Raw genomic sequence first — 24,107 nt, 5'->3', positions numbered from 1 at the left:
TCTGACACATTTCCAAACAGTGAAAAATAATAAAGGGTAAATGCTAAAGAGCTGCAGAAGCACAGTGGATTCTCCCAGATTATTGTTGGTCACCATCTGGCCTCCTATAGCAAAACTTTTTGTTATTTCATCAGGCTTTTGCATAAGAAGGCAGCAGGTAATGCAGCATCATGGTTATGCTTTCTGACTCTGTGTGGAAGATAAAGGAGAAATTGTCAAAACACTTTTAATCAAGGAAATTTGAGCAAGTGTCAGCAGCCCCGACACCACTCCGATCCGCAGTGTTGTGGTATAAACTGGCTGAATGGAGATGGATAATTTTCTTCTTCTTCTTCTACCGTCTGTTGGAATCTCACAGATGGCAGTATCATTTACCGCACAGGCTGTCGGTTGGATTCGGGCCAGACATGTTTTTAATACAACTTTGATCATCTGTATCTTTGGCTGCCTGTCCAACGTTGTGGTCTGTCAATAATTAAAAGCTGAATTCAGCCAATAAATTGTTCCGAATGATCCTGTTGATTTTTTTTCAGAAATGATGAAAATGATCTGAGACACAGGGAGAGAAACCAGTTGAAGAGCAGAAAACCCAGTCACTAACACAACGATCTGATTCCACAGATACTGAACCGTACTGCTGCCTGAGACATCTTACATCAGGTATAAACAAAGCCTGAACAGCCAAACATAAACATCTTGACAGAGAAGTGCACATAAAAATGTCATAGTGGCATTTTATATTCTCAGTGTTATTTATTTATTTATTTATTTATTAATTTATTTATTTATTTATTTATTAATTACTGTTCGGGTAGATACATGAATGTGCTTTTTTATTTTTTATTTTATTTTGAATCTGGTGTCTTTTGTGTTTTTTGTAGTTTTTCACAGTGTAGGTATAAAACTAGCATAAACACATGCCATCAGCACCGACACACAAAGTTTTACTAATGATGGAAAAAAATACAAATTTTTATGCACCACTACTGCAGTGGAGTCCCAGAACCCAGCAAATTGAACTCTGTGGTTTCTTGAGAGCCCCTCAAATAATGCATATAGCTGCCTATTTTGGTAATAACACCAAATATACCTTAATATGAATTAGTACTCCAATATATACATCCCACCTGTGGTGGTGTTACAGGAAAAGCAGTATGAACAAACTTCAGGTCGCATATAATGATGGCATGAGGATGCTGCTTAGGGTGCCGCGATGGAGTAGTGCCAGTCAGATGTTTGTGAATGTCAATGTACCAACCTGCGTTGCTGTGCTTCAAAACATTATGCACAGATGTATGTGTAGATTAATAGAATCTGCAAACAGCATCATTCAGACTTTGACCAATCCTGTTCAAAGCTCAGTGAGATTCTTCTCCAGTTTGTGGACTCATTAGCACTTTAGTTTATATGTCAGTGATTGATTATTTCATTATATATTTTTTCTTTTATTTTTATTGTTCTTGTTTTGTCTGTTTATGGACCATAATTGTGTCTAAATAAAGAAGATTGATTGATTGATTGATTGATTGATTGATTGATTGATTGATTGATAAACCGTAGAAACAGCCTTGGAAGCCTTGGGAAGCAGAAGCTAACGTCCACACTCATTCAAGGGAACTGATTGGTGGTCCTGGACTGGCCTTGCAGGCCACCAACAGCATGTCAGGCAGCATCCTGCCTGCGTTTCAGCTCCCTAAGCTCATTGTCTTTAGAATATTTATGTGCCTGTAGAATATATAATACTGTCCCTTTAACGAACTTTTGTTGTGAACAGTAAGATGAAGTTGGTATTGGCGCTCAGGCAGCTATTGGGAAAAGTATTTTGGTCCATAATGTTTTTGTGACCATATTTAAAGCATCAGGGTTTTTTTCCCAAAGGACACACATGGAGCACAACATAACCACCCCAGAAAGTTCACATGGAGACCAGTGCAGGTAGGTATCAGCCACGCTGGCCAGCATGGACAGAGGGGTGAGGAGAAGGCGGAGGAGGCCATGTTTAAAGCTCAACATGTATTGTTCGATGTGACACGCTCAATTTATCATTAGTTGTGAGGGGAGAACGGATGAGTACACTTTCAATTTAGTTCCGCTGCTTTCTCCATTCATCATGCCTCTCATCATCCATCATTTCTGCAGCTTCCCTCCACACTGAACACACTCTCATCAGTTTAATGCAATTAATCTTAATGCTGAGATAATTCCATATTAATGAAGCAGGACTTTTATTTGATTGTTGCTTTGATGAAGTCGTGTCTGCAGCAGCCGCGACAGCATGCGTGTTGCCCAGCGAGCATGAAACTGACAAGGTTTCTCTGTGTTTCCTCCGTGTCATTTCTTTGCTGAGGTTTATGTATATTTCCCAGAGAGCCGGTGACGCTGGCGCCTTCTGTCTTCATACAACGAGCCCTGAGAAATTGGAAAAGTTGCAGCAATAGATAGGAGGTGACCTGGAAACAAAAGCAATCAAGACTCCAGGAGGGAGGGTTGGGGGGGAGGGGGGGATCTGTGGCAGCCATCAAGCTTAAATTCAGCCGTGCTGTCAATAAAAGAAGAAATAGCTTCTGAGGCACGGGGCTGAGGGCAAAGAGGAGTCTGCAATTTCACACCTTCATGTACCTTGCCGGAGGACATTTTTCATGTGCCTTCACTATCTCATTCACTAAAAGCCAGCCAACAGTTTGTAGATGATTCCTGGGATAACAAACAGGAGGAGGACTGAACGTGATTGGAGGAGGAGGTCAGAGACTCACCTCTGCCATCCAATCATTGCATCATTTTTTTTCAAGACAAGAAAACTGGAATTTAACCACAAATCAATCAGTATTCCACTTGAAGAACTTTCGACTCAATTGAAGCTCAATCAGAGCAAAAGAGATCAATTCTGACCAATTAAAGCCTTTTTGATTAGAGAAAGCAAAGAGAGGCGGGAGGGGGGACACTGCCGGTCTCACATTTGGCCCTTCTGGTCAGAGGCTGCGTCTGGTCTGAGGTCAGTTTGTGACACTGGCATATCTCTGTAGCAGAAGTCTGAAAACTGGTGCATAGCACCAGGTGTTTTCATCCGCCTGAATTTTAGTCCGTTCCATCATCCTGCAGAATGTGTTCACTTGTTATTTTCATTTTTGCACATTTTAAACCACAAGATGTTGTGGACAAACACTTTAAAAGGGCATCATTACATATTTTCAAGGCACTTAATGTCATTTTATAGCACAAGCAAGTAACCAAGTTATCTTCAGTGGTTATAAAAATGCAGTGTACATAAAACATGACTTTGGAATTTAATGTTTTGGAATTGGGCCTCTGTCTCTTTAAGAAACTCCACTTTCAACATGTCATCACAGTAATGCTTCTCCATGATGCCATTAACAACCATTCTTAGGAGCGTTGGACTGAGAACTAGTTTGTATGATCAGATTAGCAGACATGCAGTTCCACCAGATATTTGCTAATTGCTGCTGCTGCTAGTCTGGAGGAGTCGAGCTGGGGCGGCGTAACAGAGAGGTGCTGTGTGAGGCAGACGTTTGGTTTGGAGACTTCAGCTCCAGGGAGGAGCTTTGTGGAAAGAGAAAGTGTTTATGCACCCGGAATGGTTGCCATGGAGATTAGAGGATTTCTCAAACATGCATGAAAGAATCAAAGTTTGTTTTTGATGAGGGAATAACATTATAACCTGATGTAAAGCTAAAAAAATGGATTTTATATATTACTCCCCTTTAAATGTTGAGTGAAATGATGGGATGACATCTAGTGGCACAAACTGGAGACTGCAACCAACAGCTTCAGTCCAAAGCCAGAGTTTGTTGTCAGTAGAAACGGGTATGATGGGTGTGGATGAAGTGGATGAAATGCCTTAGCATGAAATTAGCATTAAATGCAGGTTTGTGTTTAACCTCAGAGTTAAACAGAAGCAGCAGCACAGTGGGCACATCCCAGGACTTGTATTGATCCCTCCCTGCAGCTGCATTGTACCTCCTCAGCATCACATACATTACCACAGAGGCACAGAATAGATGGCAGAACAATGTATTTAAAGGCATTACACTCCAACTAATGGCAAGTCTTAGAGGGAGCCTCAGTCATTTACCCTGTGACCGCTCACTTCCCAGCACAGCACCATTTAAAATGATGTCCTCTGCAGACTACACTCACTTGGATTCAATTTGGAAATGTATTCATATTTACTTAGTGTACCTGCATTGCATTTGTATGGATCAGCCGCGGGTAAGAGTAAAATTGAAACAAATCGAATTAACATATTGGGACAGACGGGGTGGTTGTATGGAGTCCACAGTCGGGGTCACTCCAATGCCTTTTATGATGTCCCTCTGAAATCTATCTGAATCACATTAAATTGGACATAAAGATGTGCAGACACATACATCACAGTAAATGGTGTGGTGCAGCATCGCTCGCCAAGAGTCCCACCTCAACAATCGGGTTATAGAACCGGCTTTAGATCCTATTAATAATTCACAATCTTGTTAGGAGAGAACAAACATTTCTGTTCAAGCAATTTGAGTTGTGGGATTGTTATTACAGGCGGGCGGATGAAGAGGAGGAGGAGAGGCTGTGAAATGTAAGCCTGCTTGTGTGTGGAAGAATAACTCCATGCTATTTCACACTCTCTGCTTTCTTTATTAAAGCGCCGTCACAGTAAACATGTTGCCACCGGCGCTGATCTGCCGCTCTCTTCTGTTTCATCTAGCATCTCCTTCTCACAAGGACACCAACAGGTTTTAGTCCTATTCAGGGGGACCGACTCGGCAGACATCGCACAACGCAGCTGGATCCATCCAACGACACTTTAATGCACAAACACGGCTTTTAAATGGATCAGGTTCTGTTGCCTATTTAATTTAAAGCTCTACTGTATTCAGTTTATCAACAGATCTGATAATAATTCTAATTTATCATTCCAATTACTATGAAGTCATGCATCTTGAAAAAATAATTGATGTGTATAAAATATGTCAATTTTTTTTTTACCGTATTATTCTTTATCACCAGAAGCAGGTTTGAAGCATTTCAAATCCAGTGCCACCTGATTTATATTTTTTAGTAATAGTATAAAATTCAAGGCAGTTTGATACATAGTCAGATCTGCCCTCTGACCTCTTCTCTGAGTTTTTAAAAAATATCCCATTCTCTGACCTGCTTCTTAGATAGTAAACAATAAAAAATAAAACAGAATTTAAAACATGATACCGAATGTATTATCATTGACCTTGACAGCGTATTTCATGAAATTTATGGAATTATAACAGCTGTTCAGTCAGGTCTGCAGAAGGCAGGTTTTTCTGCTGTCGTTTCAGTATTTAAGGTTTAAATTCTGAGATTTATTTATTTATTTTTTTACAGTACATGTACAGTTTGAAGAGTATCACAATTTATTATTGTCACCATTGTAAGTAGTTTACAGCTCTATTACTGTTTTTTTTTTTAAATCACAATATTTTAAATAATTATCTCCATCCTGCATATTGTTTTATCACTACTGTGTTATATAAATTATTACAATTATTAAAGATGAACTAACTGGTTGTCATAATTAAACTGAATTTAATTTCAAGGTGATTTAACACTCATTGTATAAAGTGTGATTGATATATGTTATATTCAGTCACTGGACAATTACATTGTAAGGAGCTCTAATGTTAATGGAGAAAAAACATTTTATGTACCAAGCTTTTAATTTAATGTTCTGGGAATACACAGTAAATTGATTTTATTTTTTTTTATGCTGTAAAAATGCTTAGTTGCAACACCCCTGAAAGGACATATCTCCAGTAGAGGATCCGGTGTTGACAGTGTGAGTTTAGGATTCTTGTGTTTTAGACGAGTAGAACCTCAGTCAGAATGAACAGATCTCACTGTCCCTTCAGTGTGTTCTGGATTAGAAAACCTCACATATCTCCAATCAACCGAACTCCTTCACAGACAATGAAAAATCATTGAAAATCATACCGATTTAATTTATAGTTAAATATCATACTAAAGCTATCTGGTTTGACTAATCAGAAGCTGCCATTTTAAACCGCTGATATGAGATTGATTTTTAATTTAGGAAATATTTCAAAATCAAGGAGGCTTATATACAATAAGTATAATTCTCATGTTAGTGGTAAGTTTCTAATTGAGCCGTTTAATGTGTCTTAGTAAAAAGGTTTTGTGATAATCGTGTTCAAGTGGAAACTCTGAACTCTTGAGGAAAAACACAGAATTCCTGTTTAATTACTATTTTTAAAATCCTGCTGTTCACTTATTGAGCTACGTAAGAAAAATCTCATCAGTGTTTTACATTTTACACAGTTTGGATTTCTTTAAGAAGCACATGAAGCCTCCTGTTTGTTTTAGGCTTTTCCTGCTGGATTTAATCTTTATGTAATTTAAATGTTCAAACTGCTACTGGTACTGTGTATGCATTTACTGTAAGGTACTTAGTGATTTTTATCTTTGTTTTATAAATAACTTTACTTAATTATGATTATCATTAACATGGTTCTGGTAACATTCTGGTAATCAGAACATTAAAAAAGGTTCCAATATTAAACATTCCACATATTCCTAGATTTGTGAACCAAACGTGTAACTATCTGAAAAAGAAATGTCAATAACTCATCTCTTTCACCTTTATGTTTCCATTTCAATCCCCCCAGTTTTATCCTTTCTGCGGTGCAGGCTTAAAATTCCAAAGTATTTGCCATATTTAAAAAGTGTGAAAATCAAAACTATTCTCTTTAATTTGCACAGAAAATCATGAAAAAGGAAAGAAGTCATTTAAAAAAAAATCCACAATCCGTTGGACATTCCTGCAGTTAGGAATCAGTGCTGAAGTACCGTCAAATATGTGACGTTCGAATGAAAATGTAATGTAAAAAGAATCAACCAATGAATGTAGAATCTTTCAGTGAATGGTGGATATTTAAGTTTCTTTTTGTTATAAGAAATTTTTTTTTTATTTTCTGTTCTATAACTACAGCTCTATAAAAATAACATCCCACATTCTCACAGAAAGAACACCGTCGCCGTGGTGACACTGCCTGTAAGAGAAACAGGACATGTCCTCCAGTCCAGGGAGGAGCAAGACAGAAAGACTATGTTATCACACACTGCTCCCTGCTGGTGGATGGACATTACTGCACACACACGCATATACACACACATGCACACACACACACCCCGCACCCCACACACACACACACACGCACACAAAGTACATACAAAACATTTAGTGAAAACAAAAGCCTGGTGGAATATTAACACATTCCTCTCCAATGGAACAGTCAGCTGGAGCTTCTGATACTTCATCAGTTTCCAAGCTAACAGCTGATCACATGTTCTTCATTGATCCAGCATTACTGATCCTCTCTGGTCTCACTGCATGTTTTTGTGTTTCTGATGTGGTTTTGTCCCACTATGATGTTGCTGTACATCTTCTGCTGCTCCTCCTTCAAGGAATCCTTCACTTTGTATCTCTTCAGTCCTCCATCCCTACAAGAAGCACATTCACAGCCCGATGTTTAGAATCATTCAGCTTAAAATGGCTGCCACCCCACTGTGAAGGTTTGCAGCTCACAAATACATCAGATTTACACTGAAAGGGAACTTCCCACATGTGCATCTCTTTGTTAGCCTCTGTGACCTTCTGACCTTCCTGAGCTCTAGCCACATACGTCTCATGAGCTGGATGATAATAGTCTGTCTTCCTTTGTGAGTCCATCTGTTCACACCAGGTTCTATAAGCTGCTTTATTTCCTGTCTGCTATTCTCTTTCCCTTTATTTCTTGTCATTCAAACCTTTTCAGAACATTTAATCACTTAGACAGTTTTCACTAATGCAACTAATGCAACTCATCCCACAGTTGCAGAGTGGGATGAGTTGAGGCCGGAGAATAGATCAGATCTAATGAGTGTGTTGAGCGGAGGCTCGTCCTCACCATGCCAGGTCCAGCAGTCCTCCCTGATGAGCAATGACAGACTTGACTCTGTTGGCAAACTGAGCTGCATCCTCTCCATCCTGCTCACAACACATAAACAGTCAGTCAGAACCAAACACTGCAGCTCAGACCCACAGTAGAAAGAACTGGGCAGGTCTGGATGGAGACTTTCACGTTGGATGATTTTTTGCACAGGAGATGTGGTTTACCCTTAAATCAAGTAAATTTATTTAAATCAGTAAAATTATAATCACACATAGCTGTATGCTTGGATTTCTTATTAAGATATTGCAAAACCTATTTTGTGACTGATGGTGAAAAAGTTCCATCCAATTTTAAAACTCTTTCAAAAGTGGACCAGATAATCATACTTTGTTGTATGAGTAACAACAAAGTAATACAATTCGTTTTTGGTTTCTGCATCTTACTCTGAGAAGCAAACATGCAGAGAAATAATTGTGATTGGTTTAGAGATCTCTGCACTGCCTGCATTTGTAATGAGTGTTGTGTATAGTTTAAAGAGACAGTATGATGTATTTTCCAGGCACATAGTGCTATTTTATAGCACCATTAAATATGTAAAGATGATTTGACGGTTAACTTTAATTGTTATAAAAATGTTACATATATCAAATATGACTTAAAAGAAATGCGACTTTGTAAATTAACACCATGAAATTGGGCCTTTGTCTCTTTAAAAACTCCTGCTCTGCTCCTTTATTAACCTGTTAATGTTTCTACCAGCGTTGCTCTGAGAAGTACAATGCTAGGAGCTACTGTACTTCTCAGTAGCTCCTACAATGAGCTCAGCAGATGCTCAGTTCCAGCAGGTGTTTACTAATTGCTGCTGGCTAGTTTGAAGGAGTCCACTAGCCCACTTGGCTGCTTTGTGATGTGGAAGCATGGAGGCTTGGAAACTACAACTTAGAGGAAGAGCTGACTCCCTAAGGAGCTAGGTCAGAGTTTTGCACAGCTGAATGGTTGCCATTGGAGATTAAAGGATTTCTCAAACATGTATGAAAAAATCAAGACAATACTCCTGATGAGATATTAACATTATAACAAAAAAGTAAATTTTACATGATGCTGCCCCTTTAAGGCTCGGTGATTAATTTAGCCTGTATTCAAATAGAAATCTGGTTCTTCACAAAAGTTCAGAATTCTTAATACACTCTACGTTACCATGTAGGTTATCATCTGAAATTCACCTCATTCTCAGGTCTATAAACGTTTTTGAAAATGAACATCATTGCAAAAATCTACTTTGCACTCCGCTTCAGACTTGTCACAAAATAACCTGCTAGCATCAAGTCCATTGTTGTTATTTCGAGGCAAAATGAATAAAATTGTGCCAATAAATTCTCTAACATTCTGAAATGTTTAGAAATTATTTTCATCGCAAACCCATGACAACAGGTCTAACAGTGAAACACTGAAGTTTATAAGAAATATCTGTGGCTGTGAATCTTCACAGAAGGACAAGACTGCCACCTACAGGTCAAAATGAAACGTACACTAACATATCCAGGAAAGAATTAGAAGAGTGTTTACCAGCCCTGACATTACATTCATCTGCAACTTTTTCATTCATTATGTCTTTATTTAAAAGATACACTATTAGATGAATAATTGTTAATGTCTGCAATGATTTTAAATAGTGCACAAAGGTGTCAGTTAGCATACATGTTCCATCTTAAAAGGAAAACCCAATAGTCATATTACTAAGGACTGTTTGGAGAGCAACAATTGCTGGCTAATATATTCCTGTTATAAACTTGCATTTTTCATATTTAACCAGCTGGACAGTCTCACAGCAGCAGATGTTCACACTAGACATAATGTTGTCCAAAAAGCTAAAGGTCACAGAATGATGGAAGCGCAGACTAGGAGAGGAAAGAAGAAACCAGACATATACCTGATATCAGCATCGCAAGTTTTTTAAATCTTGTTCTGTTCTTTTTGTTTCTTCAAAAACATAAAAACTATCAGCAGTAAGGTGGCTGGGTTACAGTTTGTGATTGTGCTCACAGCCAGTATGATGTATTGGAAGGAGCATTGAGTACCTGTATGGTCATGGGAGGGAGGTACCACACATTGACCACTATGGCCCAGCTGGTCATCGTGCGCAGCAGGTAGCTAACCATGTTGTATTTGCTGCTGTTCCAGAAAGCATCCCCGAAGCGACGGTCGTACTGGAGCAGACACAAAGCAAACCAATTCACCTCAACCTGAACCGGAGAACCAGGAGAGTCCAACTGGTTGTTTCTACCTTAATAGCTACTGGATAAATGGTTCCTCCGATTTCAAAGCTTCCCTTTTTGAACATCATGACTGAGGTGTTGTTGACACATGTTCCTGTTGGAAACAAAGAGACAGACGTCACTAAACCATGACGATCATCTTTATGTGCAAAGTGACATAAGATTCAGACCTTCAGGAAATATGAGGATGGGAAGTTTGGTCTTTGCAGCGACGTGATGCCTCAGTCTGCAGAGACATGGATGTAAAGCCCCGAGTCATCCTCACAACAATCAAACAATCTTAACATGATTTCAATAACAAAGCAGATCTCCTCATTGTGAGTTCTCACAGAGCGCCTCGACCTCTGGTTCTTTGGTGGGTTAAATAAATCCTGAATCATCTTGAACAGTGACCACATAGTGTATTCTTCCTGTAGTGTGGTCACAAAGCATGAGGGTGACCAATCATGTGTGAGCTGAACCCTTATGCTGAAGGCATGACTGAGAATGAGTCATCCAGTGTGATAGTCTGAGCTGAACTGGGAGTCTGGGCTGACCGCTGGATCGCATGCAGCTCCTGCAGTCTGTGTCGTCTTCAGTGTGACTTTGAGGTTTTAGTACACTATTGCTTAGCTGCCTTTATCTTTTTTCTAGCTTTGTTTCATGTACTTGCAAGTTTTTATTTTGCCTTCCTTCAATTTCATGTTTTTCTGTTTAGCACTTTGGTCATCAGTTCATTTCAATTCAGTTTGTTTATAGGACAAATTCACAACTATCACCTCGACACTTTACAAAAAACGTCATTTCAATCCAGTCACACATGCATTCCAATTGATCCTAGTTATCAAACAGTACAGTAAGCTCAATTAATTATTCAAACGTTTCAAAGGAAACCCAGCAGATTGAATTGCAGAATTCATTCCTCCTGGACCAGCAGGGGGCGCTTGAATTATGTTGCTGACTTTACAGCATGAGCATGCATGGAGCAACAGTGGACAGGAAAACTGGCAAATGGACTGTACTTGTATAGCACTTTGTTAAGACTGTCCTTTGACAAAAAACGCTTCATGTTACATTCAGTCATTCACATGCTGATGGGGGTGAGCTGCTGCTGCATGTGGCCACCACTGCCCTGCAGTAGTCTGACAGAGTCAGCACCAGACCCTCTGACCAACACCAGCAGGTAAGGCGGGTTAAGTGTTTTGCTCAAGAGAGATTAAAGGATTTCTCAAACGTGTATGAAAGAATCAAGGCAACAGTCCTGATAACACTGAATGTTTAACACATAATCTCATCTGACAGAAATTCATACATGTCCTATTCCTAACTCTGAGTGGGAGGGGCTAATGCTAATGCAACAGCTGGACTCAGATTGAGACATCGATTGTCTGCCTTTTTATGTCACATTGATCTGTAGGACATAAAGTCCATTAGTTGTTCTGGCTCTAGATGCATTTTTTTTTTTTAGGAGTTCTTTCTAACTAGTTGTCATAAAGCTTCTTATTGTCATGTGAACCTTGTCGTCACCTTCTGGTCACTGTGTTTCGGTCCTTCATCTCCGATCTCTCAAACCAGACGTGGGGGCAGGACCTGACCATGGACTTCTGAAGGATACCCAGCAGACCTCCATGAGTCTGTCCGACCTGTGGACAAGGTGGCATTACAGAAGGAGTCACAGACTCACTGATTTTCCCCAGTAGTAAGACTCACCATGGCGTAGCAGCCATCATTGGCCAGGATCACCACGTCGATGGGGGTGGTGTGGTTCGCAACACATATTCCTCCCTTCTGAGGCCTGTTTTCTCTGCAGAAACCAGCACACAGGCCAATGTGGAGCTCACAACACTGACTAGAGCAACAGCAATTCTTAACTTTGGAATTTCCAAATTCAAACTGTGCATAGTTTGTGCAAATTCTTCTAAGGAGCCAGATTATTTTAGTTCCTGGTCTGAAAAAAACATTTTCATCACATCAACAATAAGGCATGGGAAAAGAATATGAGCCTATATGCCTGAATACTATTATTTAGCATCTAGCTTCATTTAATTTTAATAAGAGCATAATACATTTTTATTATTATCAATCATTTCATTTCACAAAATAAGAGAAGAAACTACGTGGTTTGAAAATCATTTGTTATTTAATGTCTAAGTTTAGACTTTGTTCTTTAAACTCTACATTTTGCAAACAAACAACTTTAAATGAAAAATACAGCAACGTGTTGGAAGTTGGAGTGTGACTGACTTGTTGTGGTAGTGGATGGTAGCAGACAGTCCTCTGGCACAGATCCTGTAGCAGGTCAGGTGGACCAGCTCACTCAGCCAGTTCTTTGCACTGATACGTAGAAAAAACACAGGAGTATTGGGAAGGCTTCAGAATACGCTTTAAAAATAGAACACTGCTATTCAAAGCACCGTGTCAAAATACCCATCACACTTCTGACTTATTGTACATTTTACAGCTCTAAATCTAATTGTATTTTATGTGAGAGACCAACACAAAGCAGATATTTTTACAAATACAAATCTTAGATGAATTGCCAGCAGTTCTTTTCAGCCCACATTCCTCTGATACTGGTAAATAAAATGTGAAACCAAATGTGATTTACGTAGTAAGTAAAAAGAGTGTATATGTTTGTGTGTGTGTGTGTGTGTGTGTGTGTACAAGGTGTTTATATCCTTGTAGGAACCTATTTCTGTCTACAATGTGGGAACATTGCTCCTTGTGGAGACATTTTCTTGATCCCCATGAGGGGAAATGTTGTTTTTGGATTAGGGTTTAGGCTTAGGACTAAGGTGGGTAGGGTTAGGGTTTGATATAGGGTTAAGTATGTGACGGTTAGGGTTAGGCAGTAGAAAATAAATCCTTAGATGCACCAACCTGATAGAGATTTGCCCCTATAGGACCTGCAGCTGTATGACAGCAAAAGGTGTTTCTACAAAGTATTGAGTCAGTGGGACTAAATTCAAATGCACACCACATTTTTCAAGAATTTATCTGAAAAGAATTTGCTCTTTAGAAATGAGTTTTTAATCACATTTCTATGGTATTTTGTGTCGGTCAGTTGCATAAAATCCAAATAAAATACATTAAAGTATTTTATCATTTACAAGACACTGAACTGATGTGTTTATTTCTAGTATTTTACCTGCTCTCAGGCAGAAATCCAACCACACATGTTCCAATCACCAGCCAGGAGATACCGGTAGAGGCCAGAGCAATCCTGCAGAAAATCACATAGTCTTCTAACAGATTCATGTTAAACTCCTCACAGATTGAAATTTATGTTGAAATACTTGTTCTTTTTCTGATTTATAACAGAGAAACCCCTGCAGGTCTGTCAGAGGAGTTTCAGATCATTTGATCTGACATTAAGCTCCATACCAAATAATAAACCAGAATATATTCCTGTCATGACTCAGTCTTTGTGTTTGTTCACTGTCGGCCAGAGGAAGCTGAACTCTTAGCAGCTTCTAGTCTGATGTCTGTCCCAGCCTCTGGGAGGCTGATCTGTGTCACACTGACTGACCTGAAGGGTAAGAGGACGCAGTATCGCACAAACACTCCGAGACCCCAGATGATGGTGAGGCGGAGGCTGATGTAGTAGAAGTTTTGGTTGGTGCGGGTCAGAAGGTTCCAGGAAGCCAACTCCTCTGAGGAAAACCGCTGCGTCACCTGGTCCTCCACAATGCTCTCCAGACCCTTCATACAGAAATACACACCATCGCTCAAACAGAAGGCCCCTGCCGCCTCAGGCCGAGAGCACCGGAGCTGCCACATCTCCTCCTCCATGGACCCCCCCACTCGCTCTATGATCCCTGCAAGACAACCAGCAGAACCAGAGGTAGTTCTACCTTCATGTCACAGAAAGAAAAAGGTCATGGAGTTTTGACTTTAAGTTATTAGATTTTTATGGGAAAGCAAATTGTTTGACATATTTTTTTCATCATCACATGATTAAAATTATTAAAACAAATTTTCATTTCAAAAACTGTTTAAAGCCCAGAGGTGGACTAAAACCTCCACTGAGGTTCAGCAAGACACAAAGTTAAAAAATAGAAAAATGCAGTAAAGATCCAGTGACACTTGTTTAAGATGCAAAGTTCTTTAAAAATGTCTAAAATCTTTAGACAAATGAAAAAAAAAGAAAAAACGCAATAGCTTTTTCTGAAGTTACAGTGGCAGTTATGAACAGATTAATACTGGTTGATTCACCCTGTTAAGAACATCTCATACCAGCTACCAGCAAGACTTTATACTGACTATGCATCAGTTCAGACCCATAATGGGGGTTTTTGCACCTGATATGGCATCCGGTCATTTACATTAGTGCAGAGTCTCAACGGCACTTCAAGGGCCCACCGACTGCAGGGTCCAGTTCCCCTCCAGTTCATGCATGACGACGCTTGTGGTCAGTTTGTGCAGATAAGGCAGTACTTAGAATGCAGTTGTAAATAACATAAAGGGTTGGCTTAGTGATTTTATTTCCTATCACTTACTTTCCATAGTCTACTCACAGTCTATTCTAAGGAATTGTATTTATGGGAAACCAACAAATAATACTGGCATGCAGAGTGCCATGTAGTTTACTCAGTAACTGGAAGCTGTCCAGGTTCTGTGCCTGCAAACCAAACCCAGATCATTTGGACTGATGATGCTTATCTGTCCAAACTGTTACACCAACTGGCAGCTGTTGTGATGTGAGCTTATTTTGCAAAGACAGGACCTGCTGTCATGTTGGCCAGAAGTCCCATTGTGGGTGTTTCCTGGTTAAATAAAGTTTAAATAACAATAAAAAAAAGTCATTTTATAAAACTACTGGATATTTCTTAGGCTTATTTGTTGTTTTTATGTTGACTTTTGATCACAGAGTAAACCACCAAATATAACAAACTTCACAGCATAGATGTCTGCAGCTTCAGCTCCCTGCATAGTTATACACAGAAAGCTCAATATGATAACAATAGTTGGTAATTCCTCACACAGCTGTTTGTGTGCTGGGAAAATGAAGATGAAATGAGATTCAGGCAATGTTGACAGCATGTGAAGGATCATGAGGCTGCTGACCTCATGTTTACCCCCACAGGCACAGCCCAGTCTCCCTCAGCTTCCTGTTTTCTTTTTCATATCAGTTTTTCTGAGAACTAATTAAATGAATGGGATGGACAGACCTGAAGCTGAACTGAACAGTTCCAGCCTGGGCATTACAGTGACATCATCACACCTACACACCATGTCCACAAAGGATTGGCTATAACATAAGGCTTTGTGTACTAATAATGTGCTTTTATTTCAGAAGTCAGAGAGTAAATACTTTTCTGTTGTGTAAGTTCAGCAATGTCGTACAGTGGATATTCTCACAAACAGATGGGTGTCCAAGGCTGCATGTAAGATTAATGATCATCTCTCTGCTTGTTTGTTTTCTCAAACTTATTTCCAAAAATAAATGATCGCCTCAGGCCAGGAGGCAAATGTGAACATTTTTCACATTTCACTACTCAGAAGGAGTGCTTCACTGTGTTTCAGTGTTTCTTGGTGTGTGTGTGTGTGTGTGTGTGTGTGTGTGTGTGTGTGTGTGTGCATATGTATGCACACGCACGCACGCACACAAATTCAGCTTAAACAAACACATGTGTGTTTAAACTGAATTTGATCCCAGTCTGCTCTTTGGCTACCGTTACCCAACCTGCTGTTGCATCATCAACATGAGACGAGCCAGAAGTTTTCCCACACTGAGCGACAACCCCAACATCAGATGGTGCAGCTGACCAATGGGCAGTCCCGATTCTCTCTCACAGTGTCACATGATCTCCATGTGTTAGAAAAACAAATCCTTCCTGCAGCAGAACATTGTGTACTAAAGCCCAAACAAGAATCTGCCAAAGACCGCCTCATGTAGGATCAGCAGCAGAACTTCTCCACATGTTGCAACCAAAGTTTAAGAGTCCCACTGCAGAGGGAAACCTTTTAACCCAGAGCAGAGCTCCTCCTCTAGCTGAGTGATGTTAGAACACAGTGAAGAACGTAACTGAGAACTTCAAACATTCTGTTTTAATAAACTTCAATCTTACATTATTCATTTTAATATTCATTTAGCGTTATCATTGCTATTTTCAAAATTATTTGTTATTTTAGAACTTACTTATTTTCTCCCTGTATGTTTAGGTACTTTGTTCCATTTTCAATGTAATTTATTTCATCGATAGAAATTAAAGGTTATTCCTGCTGCTTAGAATTTATGGAATTATTAAGTTTTAATTGCATGACCTTTAATATGTAATAAATTGCTTCTTTAATCTGATATAATTTTGTATTGTTTTATCATTATTTGTGCATTTTTCCAATTATCTTCATGTCTTTGGTTATTTTTAGTGTTTTATTGATATTAATTCTTCACTGGTTCTCTCCTTTTCCCAAGCTTTTTTTTTATTATTGTTTTTTGTCACTGAAGTGAGGTAACTCCTGATTTCTACACTAGTTATTTGGTTCTTTCATCCAAGTCCATTATTATGTGGAGCATATTGTCACAGTCAGCAGGTGACAGGTGGGGGACAGGCCAGTCCATCCCAGCAGGAACATCAAAATCAGACAAGCAGATGTAGAGTCACAAATCAGTCTAACATATATATTTATGACTGAGGTAGAGAATCTGAATATCTCCATAAAAACCTGCGTAGCTCCTATTGGTGATCAGGACTAACCTGTATGCAGAGGGATTGGGGCGCTGGGCTGCTCCTGCTGGCCCCTCTGGATGCGTAATGTGGCCCACTGCAATACATTAAAGTTTTTTCAGATGATTTTGAACAACACACTGCTGCATGCTTAAACATACACACACAACTTTCTAGTGATGATTCAAACAGGACTGAGAATAAAAACATTACCTCAAGTATTTTGACCAGAACCTGGATGTAGACTTCAGTTACCCCCAGAGAAAGGCCAAACATGGCAGGAAGCATGATGAAGAACACCACCACGGACATCCACAGCTGGAAAATGGTCCCAGCCACATACCAAAGGTTCTCCATCACCGCGGCTCTCAGGTCACCTCATCATCTACAAACCAGTAACCATCCTTCTCAGTCAAACAAGCTAACTGCTGTGACTCATTAATAATCTTTTCTCTCCTCCAGGAGTAATTGGTGCAAACTAGAATTCTATTTACAAAGCACATCTTAAATGGGAAGCAGAGAGGATAAGTGGGGGAATTACAAGAGGACCAGAGCTAACAATGCTGCAGAATGCAACTAATGAGGCTAGACTTAGTGTGTCTGCTGACCAGAAGCAGCTGTCCAACGCTGAGGTTACTGCCTGATAACACATGAGGACCTGAGGACTCTAACTGGTCCATTGCTTCTTAAAGCTTAACTTGATGCCCAACTGTTCCTGTAAGTGAGTATGAAAATACCTAAACACACACACGCACACATACGTATAACACACACAGAACTACTGCTGTTATTCCTGGTTACTGCGACAGAATATATTACACCCCATTTGATTTTAAACTTTTAAGCGTCATTTTAAAGTCATTTTACTATTAATTTAATAAACACGACCAAAGGAAGGTACGATACAGCTCAAATATGAAATATTAGTTTCTTTAAATTCAGAAACTTTTGAGGACTCAAAAGCGTCAACTGTACACGTGCATTTACTGTACACTAGTCAATAAAACACAAGAAATAATAAGTTATACATAGTTAGGTAAATGAAAGTCTGACAGCGCAAAAAGTTTAATAAATGACTTGCAGTGACCGTCCTGTTGAAAGAAGAGGACTTACTGGGGAAACGTTACCCAGAACCGCTCCATGATTAAAACAACCGAACCGAATCTGGCAAGCACTGGCAGAAAAAAAACATGTGTGGATGTAGCAGAACAGACCTGACAGTGGATGATCCTTCAGCGTCCAGCTGATCTGAGCAGAACCTCTGGATGTGTTTGGTCCACGGAGAGAAGAACGAGGATACTTTCCCTTTGGGCGTTATGGCAGCAAGTCAAGATCAAGAAACCCGGAGTAAGACAACTCCTTGTCTTACATACTCCGGTACGGTAGTTGGCGGCAAGTACCCAGATATAGAATTGTGGTATACCGTTATGTGCATGGAAGTAGAAGAAGAAGAAACAGAAGAAGGCGGCTGTTTGGATTTAATATATATAGAGGCAATAATGTCGGAGCCTAGTGTTCGTATTTCGGGGACTGTTTTAGCTTCTCTCATGTTCCAGCATGTTAACAGCGACTCAGACGTGGTGAGTACGTCTTTTAGAACTTTTACAGTCGTGCTTTCCGAACCCTACTGACGATGCGATGCTGTTTCTAGTTATGGCAGTTGGCAAAGAGATAGCAAAGTTAATGTATAGTTAGCTGCATTTAAACTGCCCTATTTGAAACTTAACGTTCTGCACGAGAGCATTCAAAGCTGCCCCGGTGACACTAAAACCCAGTTAACACTCCAGACTCTGCTCAAGTATTCTTGAAGTTGAGGAGTAATGCATTTACAAGTAGAAAATACATACTGAGAAACTGATTAAGTGCATCAGCAAAACTACTGTGCACTGTAAATATATTCGGCATACATTTAGTTTCACAGTGAGATTCAGAGGGTCATTTTTAACTTAAATCTTAGCCCTGTTGTGATAGCAGGACTGGATACAGTGATACTGGTAGTTTGGGCTTTTAAAGACTTTTAAATTGAGAGGTGTTTTTCATGGTGGAATTACATAACTGTAATTATATATTTTTAAAAAGGGCATAATGAAAGAGACACGTTATAATTTATAGTGATTTTCTTTAATACACACAGGGTCAAATATACAGTACATTTAACTGTATGTTGCTAAAGGCTCTGGAACATTAACAGTATAAGACGCCTATACTCTAATTTAGTGGGCAGAGCAAGAAAGAACTCTTCCACTTCTGCAGACAAAAGTTATCTGATCACATAAGAGGAGCAGTTCACATAAACCAGTAGGAGAAATAAGTCTTCCTGCTGTTGCAGCACATCTCTCTATCATGAGTTTTATTGTTCATAAAACCTTGAGGAGCTACTTCCTGCAGCAGAGAGCAGTGCATGCTGGACTGCAGCCTGACGTCTGCTGTCTGCTCTCTCCTCTCTGCCAGGAAGGCTTGGTTTTGGGAGAAAGCAGCTTCCATGAACAGGTCACCATCAGTGACTCCCAGTCTGACCACATTCACATTGAGGAAATATACAGTGAGTATCCACTAGCACCATTATTGAGTCAGGTAGGACTGCTATTTGTTTTGGTGTGTTATATTTACATGTTCTGTATACAGAAAAATTCTGAAAATGTGATCTGAACTCCAAGAAATGTTCAGCTGCGTGTAGAGCTCAGCAGTTGTGTGTCATCAGTGTGTGTAATGTGTTTGTCTGACAGACATCCAGAAGCACGTCGCCTGCCTCAAGCTGAACATGTGAGTCCTGCAGATCAGCCATCAGCACAGTGTTGCTGTTACTATATGTGTGTGTGTGTGTGTGTGTGTGTGTGTGTGTGTGTCAGTCTGTACAGCAGCTCTGGGGAGGTGAACCTGGATGTGCTGCAGGAGATGCTTGCAGATAACAAGCAGGTAGGTGAGGGATGGATTCAGCTCACTGTGGAAGGTTTGGTGACATTTCTGTTTACACATTTTATGTAGCATGATGTGTTTAATGTGTGACAGTTCTAGCACTGTTGCCTTGAAGCAAGAAGGTTTTGGGTTCAAATCTTTCTGCATGGAGTTTGAATGTTCTCCCTGTGGATGCATGGGTTCTCTCTGAGTACTCCAATTTCCTCACAAAGTCCAAAAACATGACTGTGAGGTTAATTTGGGTGTTTAATATGTGTGGCCTTATCATCTAATGTGTAGCATTCATTTAGGATTGTATTCTTACTTGTATGACTTACCTTATTATCAGTCTTGCAAAAGTATTTCTACCCTTCTCTGTGTAATTGGCTCATAACGTCCACAACACAAAGCTGATCTCCCGCCTGTCTCAAAATCAATTTTGTCACATATTCTTAGTTGAAGGTCTGACCTTTGACTAGGCCATTCTGCCATTTTTTGGTCTGTCCACAGTCGCTCCATATTCAGATGAATCGGAGTTCTGTGAGGAATCCAAAGCTTGGGATCTAGTTTTTTATCCTAACCTCCTCCCAGGTCCGTCTGCTGGGTTTCTTAGTCTTTATGATGCTGACTGTTTCCTAAAGAACCTCTGAGCAAACAGAATAGCTGCTTCTGAGATAAAACTGGACACAGCTGCAGTTAATATCTGAAGCTGATTTTATTTTATTTTAGGGCATTAAAATAACATACACATGCATGCTGCACCTTTCAAATTTTTCTTTACCAAACCCCACGTTTGCTTTCATTGTTTTTCAGTTTTGTTGGTCTTTCACATTTTGTCCAAAATCTCAGTGTTTAAGAGACAAGAATGTCTTATGATGTCATTTTAAAGTGAGAGTTGACTGTGGGCCTAATGACATTAGTAATGATGGATGTTTTCATGTGTTCATACTCAGCAGGATTGAACTAGATGCACACTGAGCCACTTTTTTCACTTCTGATGTTGATACTTAGGATTTTGCCCTGTGTCACTAACACAACACTTGAAAGTAAACTATATAAAACATAAGAATGTTTTATATAGTTCCGATAATGTAGTTCGGAAATATATAAATATTATGTAAAAAAATAAAGGATGACGTCACTCAGAGCACTAAGCATAGAATTTGATTGAATAGATCTGCCTTGTTGATCAGGCATATTGTCACCAATACCTGATCTGAAATTTTTTTCGTTATCGGGAACAGTATAGATATTAATATCACATCAGTGCATCTTTACCAGTGCAGAATGAGCACTCTTTGATGTAGTGTGATGACAGGTGAGGTGTGAGTGTGTCTCAGTGAAGTAGAGTGTTTGTGGTGCAGGACAGTGTTATCGGCTGGTACCGGCAGCGCCGGCACTCGGAGCAGCACATGACGTTCAGGGAGAAGCTGGTCCATGACAAGCTGAAGAGCGCTCTGAAGAACCCCCACATGATCTTCCTGCTGCTGACGTCCAGTAGGGTGACCCCCACAGACTCCACCCACCGCATGGAGTACTCCGCCTTCACGTCCCGCAGCAGGTGACTCTCGCTCCAGTGGGACAGGTCGGCTCGGTGCGTTTACTCAGGGCGTGCTGTCCTCTGCTCTCTACAGGCGCTTCGTGAACATCCCGGTGCTGGTGACCAACCTGGGTCTCCTGGAGCAGCAGGGCTACTGGAAGGTGTCCGCTCCCTGCTCCGCTTCAGGCTATAGCCTCACCATGAACAAACACGGGTAGCTTTGCTCTCATGCCGGCCCAGACGGGTGGCAGTTGTGCTCCTGCTCACAAAGCTCTGCCGTCTGTTCCAGGTCCAGGTTCTTCTCCCCCAGTGGGCTGTTGAAGGAGGTGGATGAGATGAACAAGATGAATGACTCTCTGCAGGTGGAGCTGCAGGTGAGGGAGGAGTGAAGGCGCATCACAATGTTCTCATTATAAGGGTTCCTACACGGTCTGGAAAAGTCTGGAAGTTGATTTATTTTCCCATTCTGGATTAGTGTGGAGAAATATTTGTATTTCCAGAGTGTGATTCCATCCACACTTCCTTTATTCATTTCTTTCTCCACCCCATTTTCTTTTCTTTTTGTCATTCCTTACTTCCTAGCTTCTATCTGCTCTCCGCTCCATCTGCCCCATTTTTCTTTTTTCCCATCCATTTTGTACTTTTTTTCTTCCCTTTATTCTATTCAGTTTATTTATATAGCACCAAATCACAACAAATGTCGTCTCAAAGGATTTCACAAAAATTAATTTCAATTAAATCCCCCATACATTCCAATTGATACTAGTTATCAAACAGTTAACAGTTGTACATTAAAGTAGCTTACAAAGTGTCTAATGAAACCCATCAGGTTGCATCAAATCATTGACTTGCAGGATTCACTCCTCCTGGATGAACACGTAGAGACAGTCGTTTACATCAGGGATGGGCAACTCTGGTTTATTTTACAGAAATCCCTCATACTGAGCATGCATATGGCAACAGTGGAGAGGAAAAACTTCCTTTAACAGGAAGAAACCTCCAGCAGAACCAGATAAACTACACTTTATTCTTTCTTCCCTTCTCCTCCTTACTGTTGTTGTATTTAAAGTTTGAGTTCCTATGCTAATCTGACTGTGAAAGTCTTATGTTTTGACATGGTGAGTGTATGGGAGCCCTGTGTCTTCAGACTGTCTTGCTGTGTGTGTTTGTGGACAGAAAGCGTGCAGAGAGGTGGAGGAGAGTGAGCGTGCAGTAGAAGCGCTGCAGCTGGAGGTTTCAGCCCTGAAGAAGAGCCTTAGAGAGAAGCAGCAGAGCTCAGAAGGAAAAGTTCCAGGTAAGATCCAGATCCACCAGCAGGTGCTCCTGCTTCAGCTCCAGGCAAGTCCTCACGCTGTCCGTTTCCATAGGAACCAGCAGTCCAATTGAGCCCAGGAACAACCAGCTGCTGCTAAAGGCCGTCAGAGCGCTGCTGGGCTCCTGCCCTCTCTTGCTCACTCAGAGGCTGTCCCTGCAGGCCTGCCCTGTCCCCAGCAGAGACACAATGGCAGTAGACTCAGACAGGGAGCAGGAGCAGCCTGCCCTGCTGCAGGACGGCCGTGGGACGAAGCAGAGGGGCGCGCTGCAGGGCAGGGGCAGGAAACGGAGGAGGAACAACTGCTGACTCAGCAGGGGAAATAAATAAAGCCTAAATAAATGCTAGGCTTAAATTAACTGCAGAAATCAAATATGTAGATATGTTTTATTTGAAAACATTTTTTTTAAAGAAAAATCCTGAGTATTTTCTAAGTTCTCAAATGTTACAATACGTCATCTGGAAATGGTTCAGAATAACAATTGTTTTTCGGAATTTATTGGAATAAATTCATATTTATAATGGTGTCTCAGCCATATTTAATACTGACTTCTTCCATGGTTTCTAACTGCAGCTCAACAGGTTCTGCTTGATGGTCTACAGTCTCCTCATGGTCCTCAGAGGGACCATGTTCTGGTCCCTCTGAGGACCAGAACATGGGTCACTCTCCATCACATGTCTCAGCAGGACAAAAAGGGGAAAGGCAGGAAGAGATGGTGGACATTTTTAAGTTTAATACAAACAAAATCAGCTTTTAACTTTACACACTGGGAGCTGATCCTCTAATCCAGATGTTTGATGCTGCAGATCCTGGGATCCTTCATGAACTCGGGGTATTTGTGTGTCACTGGCATGAAACCTGCAGGTGAACAAAAAACCCCGACCTTCAGCAAAATGAGGAAACAATGTGAGTAAAGCAAACTTTCTGGGTATATGAAATAAATCAGAAAATCCATGGAATGAGTTTTATCACAACACCACAGCAGACCGGATCCATCACACTGCTGACACGCAACCATCAGCTGCTCCTGCTGCCAACCACCTGACAGATGCTGGCACCACGTCTGTGTGTGTTATTCCAACCCACCAGTAACACACTGGGAGAAGCTGAAGTCTAACTCACCTAGTGAGTGAGCCTTCTTTATAGCTTTAGAGATCTCCTTTTGCTTTTTCCCACATAATCCTGGAGGACAGAGAGAGACACTGTGAGTGGCAGCAGCCTTCAACTCTGGAGAAGGCTGAGCAGCCACAGCTCACCTGTGATGTGTCGGCCGTAGATCCTGCCAGTGTGAGGAGAGACGAACTGAGACAGAAGCTGAGGGAGGACAGGTGGAGATCAGGTTACTGCCGCACAGTACAGCCACTGGATCTTCTTACTAACAGAAGATCCAAGTAGAGTTGGAAATGTGACACTGACGGGAAACAGAGCCTCAATAAGACAGCCGTCAGTTCAAACAGTATTGAGGGTTTTTTTTTTTTATTCCTGGTGACCAAAGGATTAAGTTA

The 24,107-nt window shown here is 40.5% G+C and overlaps 3 protein-coding genes across 5 annotated transcripts in view; 1 reads left to right on the top strand and 2 right to left on the bottom strand.

The window, feature by feature from the left end:
• Positions 1–6,711: 6,711 nt before the first annotated feature.
• Positions 6,712–18,245, bottom strand: gpat3 (glycerol-3-phosphate acyltransferase 3). Of its 2 annotated transcripts, none has more exons than XM_015058743.1 (13): positions 18,069–18,245; positions 17,068–17,239; positions 16,885–16,951; positions 13,713–14,001; positions 13,332–13,406; positions 12,428–12,517; positions 11,894–11,987; positions 11,711–11,826; positions 10,375–10,430; positions 10,213–10,298; positions 10,007–10,135; positions 7,944–8,023; positions 6,712–7,497 (listed from the first exon to the last, which is right to left on the bottom strand). In XM_015058743.1, the coding sequence occupies exons 2-13, from the start codon at positions 17,209–17,211 to the stop codon at positions 7,362–7,364; spliced, it is 1,362 nt and encodes a 453-aa protein (XP_014914229.1). In that variant the 5' UTR covers positions 17,212–17,239; positions 18,069–18,245; the 3' UTR covers positions 6,712–7,361. The 2 variants fall into 2 exon arrangements, with proteins under 2 accessions (XP_014914229.1, XP_014914230.1); XM_015058744.1 differs by lacking the exon at positions 18,069–18,245 and adding an exon at positions 17,463–18,020.
• A 36-nt stretch (positions 18,246–18,281) lies between these two features.
• On the top strand, positions 18,282–23,125 carry abraxas1 (abraxas 1, BRCA1 A complex subunit). Its single transcript, XM_015058745.1, has 9 exons — positions 18,282–18,434; positions 19,306–19,396; positions 19,581–19,617; positions 19,704–19,770; positions 21,114–21,310; positions 21,384–21,503; positions 21,579–21,663; positions 22,466–22,583; positions 22,657–23,125. The coding sequence occupies exons 1-9, from the start codon at positions 18,282–18,284 to the stop codon at positions 22,908–22,910; spliced, it is 1,122 nt and encodes a 373-aa protein (XP_014914231.1). The 3' UTR covers positions 22,911–23,125.
• Positions 23,126–23,312: 187 nt separating this feature from the next.
• mrps18c (mitochondrial ribosomal protein S18C) overlaps positions 23,313–24,107 on the bottom strand; it is a 5,080-nt gene continuing 4,285 nt past the window's right edge. Inside the window, exons 4-6 of one of the 2 annotated variants that reach the window (XM_015058746.1) lie at positions 23,859–23,916; positions 23,725–23,784; positions 23,313–23,460 (exon numbers count right to left, since the gene is read on the bottom strand). In XM_015058746.1, the coding sequence (XP_014914232.1) occupies positions 23,384–23,460; positions 23,725–23,784; positions 23,859–23,916 (195 nt within the window). In that variant the 3' untranslated portion in view covers positions 23,313–23,383. The remainder of the gene's footprint in view (positions 23,461–23,724; positions 23,785–23,858; positions 23,917–24,107) is intronic. The other variant, XM_015058747.1, reaches the window with a different exon arrangement.

Source organism: Poecilia latipinna, unplaced genomic scaffold (assembly GCF_001443285.1).
Source record: "Poecilia latipinna isolate Pla-1442-1.1 unplaced genomic scaffold, P_latipinna-1.0 Scaffold1569, whole genome shotgun sequence".
NCBI classification, from domain to species: domain Eukaryota; kingdom Metazoa; phylum Chordata; class Actinopteri; order Cyprinodontiformes; family Poeciliidae; genus Poecilia; species Poecilia latipinna.
Note: the sequence above shows the minus strand (reverse complement) of the source record. Positions and strands in the feature narration are given on the sequence as shown.